Source organism: Manacus vitellinus, unplaced genomic scaffold, assembly GCF_001715985.3.
Source record: "Manacus vitellinus isolate BGI_N305 unplaced genomic scaffold, ASM171598v3 scaffold_129_pilon, whole genome shotgun sequence".
NCBI lineage: Eukaryota > Metazoa > Chordata > Aves > Passeriformes > Pipridae > Manacus > Manacus vitellinus.
Window position 1 is genome coordinate 14,862 of NW_021938948.1, and position 6,550 is coordinate 21,411.

The 6,550-nt window shown below is 57.7% G+C and overlaps 1 protein-coding gene across 1 annotated transcript in view; it reads left to right on the top strand.

The window, feature by feature from the left end:
- The window catches only part of SMARCD1 (SWI/SNF related, matrix associated, actin dependent regulator of chromatin, subfamily d, member 1), an 8,954-nt gene extending 3,199 nt beyond the window's left edge, over positions 1–5,755 (top strand). The window contains exons 2-12 of the mRNA XM_029965976.1: positions 114–156; positions 246–368; positions 807–929; positions 1,419–1,535; positions 1,871–1,972; positions 2,289–2,450; positions 2,557–2,654; positions 3,091–3,226; positions 3,538–3,660; positions 3,894–3,995; positions 4,140–5,755. Of these exons, the coding sequence (XP_029821836.1) occupies positions 114–156; positions 246–368; positions 807–929; positions 1,419–1,535; positions 1,871–1,972; positions 2,289–2,450; positions 2,557–2,654; positions 3,091–3,226; positions 3,538–3,660; positions 3,894–3,995; positions 4,140–4,193 (1,183 nt within the window). The 3' untranslated portion in view covers positions 4,194–5,755. The remainder of the gene's footprint in view (positions 1–113; positions 157–245; positions 369–806; positions 930–1,418; positions 1,536–1,870; positions 1,973–2,288; positions 2,451–2,556; positions 2,655–3,090; positions 3,227–3,537; positions 3,661–3,893; positions 3,996–4,139) is intronic.
- The last annotated feature ends 795 nt before the right edge of the window (positions 5,756–6,550 follow it).

A 6,550-nucleotide genomic window follows, 5' to 3' on the forward strand; every position in this document is an offset into this window, starting at 1 on the left:
GGCTCAGGTAACTGGTGAGTCCCTGCTCAGTCAGTGCTGCAGGTTTGGGAATTCCCATGGCCAGATCCATTCCCCTTTTCCCACCTGTTTGTGCCTCTTTCCCCCCCCGGCAGCGCCAAGAAGAAGAAGATGGCAGACAAAATCCTCCCTCAGCGGGTGAGTGGGAGCCTGGGGGAGGTGAGGGAGCCCCGGGGCACTTTTGGGGGAGCTGGTTGATGGGAATTCCCACCCTTGCCTGGCTGCAGATCCGGGAGCTGGTGCCTGAATCCCAAGCCTACATGGACCTGTTGGCCTTCGAGAGGAAGCTGGACCAGACCATCATGAGGAAGCGCTTGGATATCCAGGAGGCTCTGAAACGCCCCATCAAGGTAGGGGAGTGCAGGGCAAATCTCCAGGGTGTGGAGGCTCCTGGAGGCTCCAGGCAGCAGGAAGGGCACGGAGGGGTCGTGTCCTGGGAGTGTGGAATGTCGGGAACCTGTTGGGCACAGGCAGGGAGTGGGAGCAGCTGCTCGGGAGAGGGGGAAGTGAGGCAGCCAAAAACATTGAGCTGAGTTTTAGCAAGGCCTGGAGCAGGAGGAGGGAGCCCTGGAGGTGAGAGCTGAGGCTGAGCTGATGCTTTTCCTCGTGTCCTGGGAGTGTGGAATGTCAGGAACCTGTTGGGCACAGCCAGGGAATGGGAGCAGCCACTCAGGAGAGGGGGAAGTGAGGCAGCCAAAAACACTGAGCTGAGTTTTAGCAAGGCCTGAGCAGGAGGAGGGAGCCCTGGAGGTGAGAGCTGAGGCTGAGCTGATGCTTTTTCCCGGCAGCAAAAGCGGAAGCTGCGGATTTTCATCTCCAACACCTTCAACCCGGCCAAGTCGGACGCGGAGGACGGCGAGGGCACCGTGGCCTCCTGGGAGCTGAGGGTGGAAGGGAGGCTGCTGGAGGACGTAAGTGGCAAACACCCCACCTCAGAGGAGGCCCTGGCTCTGGAACTGGCACTGAAACCAAGTTTCTCAGGGTCTGAGAGCGCAGCTGGGGCTTGATCTCCTCCTCCCGTCTCTGTTTCCCAAGGAGTCTGGTGGTGACGAGAGCGAGAGCCCAGCCTGGAGACCGATGGGTATCCCCATGGCGGGACAATGAGTTGTCCAAAGTTCTTAGAGCTGTGAGAATCCCTGGTGAGAGCAGCTCAGTGTCCCCAGAGCTCTTGAGAACCAGGGCCCTGGCATTGTACGTACCCGCTGAGGGGTTTCGCTCCCGCCAGCTCATCTTTAACTCCAGCCTTTCCCTTTTCCTGACTCGGAAACTTTGATTTTTTTCGAGCCCACGTTGGGGGATTCAGGTGTTCAGAACTTACAGGAGCTGTCATGCACGGTGGCTGGTGCTTGAGGGCTGAGACTTGCTGTCCTAACCCCTCTTCCTCCCTGTGTTGCTTGCAGTCTGCTCTGTCCAAATACGATGCCACCAAGCAGAAAAGAAAGTTCTCGTCCTTCTTTAAATCCCTGGTCATTGAGCTTGACAAAGACCTGTATGGCCCTGACAATCACCTAGTAGAGGTGAGCTGCTTTTTGCTCTGTTATCTCTGAGCGTGGGGCGGGGTTTCAGCTGGTGGGGTTTGTGTGTAGCACTTGTGGCCCCTGGGAGGTGGGGGATCCCCGAGGTTCCTGGGAGACAGGAGCTCCTTGAATCCTCCCTTCAGCTTTTCCTCTCCCCTGCTGAGGGTCTGAATAAATGTTTTAACTCTCATTTCAAGTGGGAATAATTTGAGCTTTCTCCGGGCGGGTGGGATTTACTGGAGAAGCTCCTGGGTGCCCAGCAGCGGGAGCAGAGGGGGTGCAGGGGGAGGCACCACACTTGGGGGGGTGTTTCTGAATCCCCTCTCCTGTCCCAGTGGCACAGGACTGCCACGACTCAGGAGACAGACGGCTTCCAGGTGAAGAGGCCGGGGGACGTGAACGTGCGCTGCACCGTCCTGCTGATGCTGGATTACCAGGTGAGGCAGGGGGAAAAAAATCCCTCCCTGGGAAGCCTGGGGAGGCCCTGAGGTTGCCCAGAGAAGCTGTGGCTGCCCCTGGATCCCTGGAAGTGCCCAAGGCCGGGTTGGAGCAACCTGGGCTAGCAGAAATGTGTCAGGGGTGTGGGACTGGGGGGGCTTTAAGGTCCCTTCCAAGCCAAACCGTTCCACGGTCCCGTGCTGGGAGCAGCAGTGCTGGGCACCATCTCAGCAGTGCCTGGCACCATCTCAGCAGTGCCTGGCACCACCTCACCAGTGCCTGGCACCATCTCAGCCCTCCGTGCTCCTCATGCAGCCCCCCCAGTTCAAGCTGGACCCCCGCCTGGCTCGGCTGCTGGGCATCCACACGCAGACCCGGCCCGTCATCATCCAGGCCCTCTGGCAGTACATCAAGACCCACAAGCTGCAGGACCCCCACGAGCGGGAGTTCGTCATCTGTGACAAGTACCTGCAGCAGGTGAGGGGGCCCTGGAGCAGCTCCTGGCCCAGCTGCCCTGGCTGGGTGGGATGGGCAGGGGGTGGCTGCCCTCAGCCCCCCCCTGAGCCCCCCGTCTCTGCCCCAGATCTTCGAGTCCCAGCGCATGAAGTTCTCCGAAATCCCCCAGAGGCTCCACGCGCTGCTGATGCCCCCCGAGCCCATCATCATCAACCACGTGATCAGGTGAGGCTGCTCCACGGGAACTCCCCTTCCCAGGGAGGGCTGGGTGAGGAAGGATCACAGGAGGATGGTGTGATACCTCCTGGGTTTAGCAGCAGCTCCCGTGTTAACCTGTCATCTGTTTGTTACCACGCCCTCTGTTACCACATCCCTCTTTTCCAGAGGCTTTCCCACATCCATGCTGTCCTTTGCCATGGACAGAAACCTGCCTGGAGCAATCACTCCCAGTGCTTTGGGACTGAGGCTGACACTGGCACGGCTTGTCCCTGTCCCTGCCTGCAGTCCACGTGCTGCAGCATCCCAGAGGAGCTGCATTTGCTCCTTGAGCTACTTCCCTTTGGACTGCTCCCAGATTTTGCTTTTTTTCTTGACCTACTGACTCATTTTGGCTCCTTTCTCGAGCTGCTCCCTGACTCTGCCTTTTTGTGGGTGTCCCCAGTGTTGACCCAAATGACCAGAAGAAAACAGCCTGCTATGACATTGATGTGGAGGTGGATGACACCTTGAAAACCCAGATGAATTCCTTTCTGCTCTCCACAGCCAGTCAGCAGGAAATTGCTGCTCTGGATAACAAGGTAGGAAAAGCTTCTTGGGGTCTGCCCTGCTTGGAGCTGGGCAGGGAAGTGTCTCTGGAGCAGGTGAACCCGGACAGGACAGGAGTGTTTGGAAGCTGGAGCGGGGTGAGCCGTGCTCACAAACTGGTGGCTGCACCTGGGAGTGTAAATTTGAAAGCAAACGGTCCGTGGGAAAATTGGGGGATATTTAGGGCAGGAAACCGGGATCTGAGAGTCCTCTGACAGGTGTGAGCCAGCCAGAATTTGCCTTTTTGATGTTTGTGCCCTTTCCCTCGTTCAAGCAGCTCCACTCCTGTGTTTGTGCCCTTCAGATCCACGAAACCATCGAGACCATCAACCAGCTGAAGACTCAGCGCGAGTTCATGCTGAGCTTCGCCCGGGACCCTCAGGGCTTCATCAACGACTGGCTCCAGTCCCAGTGCCGGGACCTGAAGGTAAAAAGCTTTGCCTGGTGTGGAAGGTGGATCCAGTCACACGCTCCCCTCATTACAGCGAGCTCCCGCAGAGACACAGAGAGGCAATTTCCTGCTCGGAAAGCGAGGCTGGAACTGGAGTCGAGCGCGAGAACGTGACCTGAGCGCTCTGAGAGGAAAGGGGAGGGTGTGCTGGGCACAGCCAGAGCTTCTGCACTCCCTGAGCTGCTGCTGTGTCCCTTTGTGCTCTGCAGACAATGACTGACGTCGTTGGGAACCCCGAGGAGGAGCGGAGAGCCGAGTTCTACTTCCAGCCCTGGGCGCAGGAGGCCGTGTGCCGGTACTTCTACTCCAAGGTGGGTGTCCCCGTCCCTCTCCCTGCCTGTCACTCCTCGGGGTGCCCTCTGCCAGGGGAAGGGTCCCAGTCTGAGCCCAGCCTTTGCCAGCTGGGTGCTGTGGTGTTGCCCCAGCAGCAGTTACAGACTTGGCTTCTCCTGCAGGTGCAGCAGCGACGGCAGGAACTGGAGCAGGCCCTGGGCATCAGGAACACATAGGGCTGCCCTGCTCCTGCCCAGCAGCACGGCTGTTTTGTGGAGACAGAGCTGCAGAGCTCGCTGGTCCAGCTCCCAGGATCCCACTCCAGCAGCGAGGCCCCTGTTCCTCCTCCTGGCGTTGTCCCTGCTGGGGGCAAGTCCAGGACAGCGGGGCTCTCCTCTCAGTGGGGTGTGACAAGCAGACAGGCTCCACCCAGCACACATTTCTACCTGGTTCTCTTCCTGACTGTTGCCTTGTCAGCCCCAAGGCTTCCAGGATCCTCCCCGTGACTCCGTAGTGTCCCCGGTAGCCAGAGTTGACTTTGGAGCCTCCTCCCAGCCCGTCCCTCCCCTGTGGCACCCTGGAAGCCTGGCTCTGCTCTAAGGTGTGGCTGGGCTCTTCCCTGCCACGTTTTACAGCCCGTGCCAGGCGCTGTCGTGGGCAGGATGCCGTGGGCTGACATACCTCCCTGCCCTGACCCCCCCTCCTCAGAGGGTGCTGCTGCACTGGGGCTGCCCCACAGGTCACTCCCCTCCTCGAGGAGGTTACTGGACTGTGTAGAGAATTGCTCCTTCCCTTCTCCCTTCTCCCTGTCCGTTCCCTTCGTGTTCTGTGACGGGCTGTCCTGGGCTGGGGTCACAGGGAGACGAGGTTTTGGCTTCCTGCAGGGCTCTGGAAGCTTGGGGTGATGCAACTCCCTGCCCTTCAGACACCTACACGTGGGTTCCCAGCAAACCACGTGGCTGCTTGTTTTCCCTGGAGCAGGGAGAGGGGATGCAGCAGCTGCCTGGGGCTGTGCATGGACACAGTGCTGTGGGCTCACTGCTTTGGGGCAGTTGTCCTGTGTCACTTGCTGTGGGGACCAGAGGCTCCTTCGTGTGGAACAGGACAGTCCTGGGGAAGGGACATTTTTTCCAAGCATATGTGAGTTAGCAGGTGTTTCCATGGCGAAGCTCCTGTGGTTTTTAGTCAAGTTTTAGGTCCCAGGGCTGCCATAGGGCCCAGCATGGTTCAGGAATGTACAAATAGATTTACTGTGGGGAGCAGCAGCCCCGATGCCTCTTCATGGAATGAATTACTGGTGGTCAGGCTTAGGAGCACAAAACAGGCTCCTCTTCAGCCCAACCCCGGTGTTTCTGCTCGGGACTACAATGCAAATGGACTTGAGAGTTTGGATATCCCAAGCTATCCCTTGGGATGGCTGCAGGATCCCCTCCCTGCCCAGCCCTCCGAGGGGGCTGCTGTGAGCTGGGAGTGCCCGGGTGGCCCTGCTGCTCCTCGTGTCTGTGTAACTACATGTCTGTGAGTAATAGGCTCTCCTTTGCCCTCCTGAAACGCTCCTCTGTGGTACTGGGGTGAAGGGCTTGGTGCTGGAGAAGCAGCCCCTGGCTCCTCAGGGTACTCCCACGTGAGGGATGCCGAGTCCTGCGTAGGCAAACGTAGCTGTTGCAGAGTAACTGCTTTTCTTAACTGAATATTTACGGTTTTTTTCCATGGACCAAATCTTTTTTTTTTGTTTTTTTTTTTGTACTGTACCCTTGTAGACGTCACCCAGTTTTAATAAAAGACTCCTGTGAAGGAAGCTGTCCTCCTCCTTCGTGCTGGCAGCTCCCCATGGGGGATGACACTCCAGTGACAGGACAGGATTATCTCCACTTTCTTCCCTTTTTTTTTTTTTTTTCCTTCTCAAAGCCAGCTGGGTTAAGTGACTGGAGAGAAAATGTTCCTCATATTTTGGCCTTTTATAGCGAGCCCTCCATAGAGGGATCTCCTGGTTTGCACACTCTGCTAAGCCTTTGCAAAAGTGCTTTTGTGCTAAACAAAATAAGAGCAGAGCTGGAAATCCAGTGGCCAGGGCTAATAAATCCTGAACTGCCCAGTGCCCAGCCTGTTACAGGCCCGTGGGGACTCGGGCAGAATTTGGAGGAAACTGTATTAAAGTTTACGTGCAAGGGTTTAAAATGATGCAAAAGGGGAATTGTTCTCTTCGCCCTGGTGATTTACAGAACTGAAAATGCCTCGCAGCAAACCTGGGAGCCCCTGGGGCAAGGAAAGGATCCTCTGTGAGGAGGAGGAAAAAGCTGCTGCCTCAGGCTGTGGTTGAGGCAGGAGCTGAGTCCTGGGGCCGCACCAGGTGGTTCTTACTCCTTACCTGGGGGCAAAATGGCACTTTTAGGAAGACAGAACGAAATGCTTTTATGCAGAAAAGGAGGGAGAGGCTCGGCAGGCACAACTCAAAGACCTCCTCGGGCTCCTCCGAGGGGCAGCTCCGACCTCTGCTCCCTGTGAGCAGGGACAGGACCCAGGGGAGGGCTGGAGCTGTGTCGGGGAGGGTTAGGGGGGATCTCAGCAAAAGGTTCTTCCCCCAGAGGGTGGT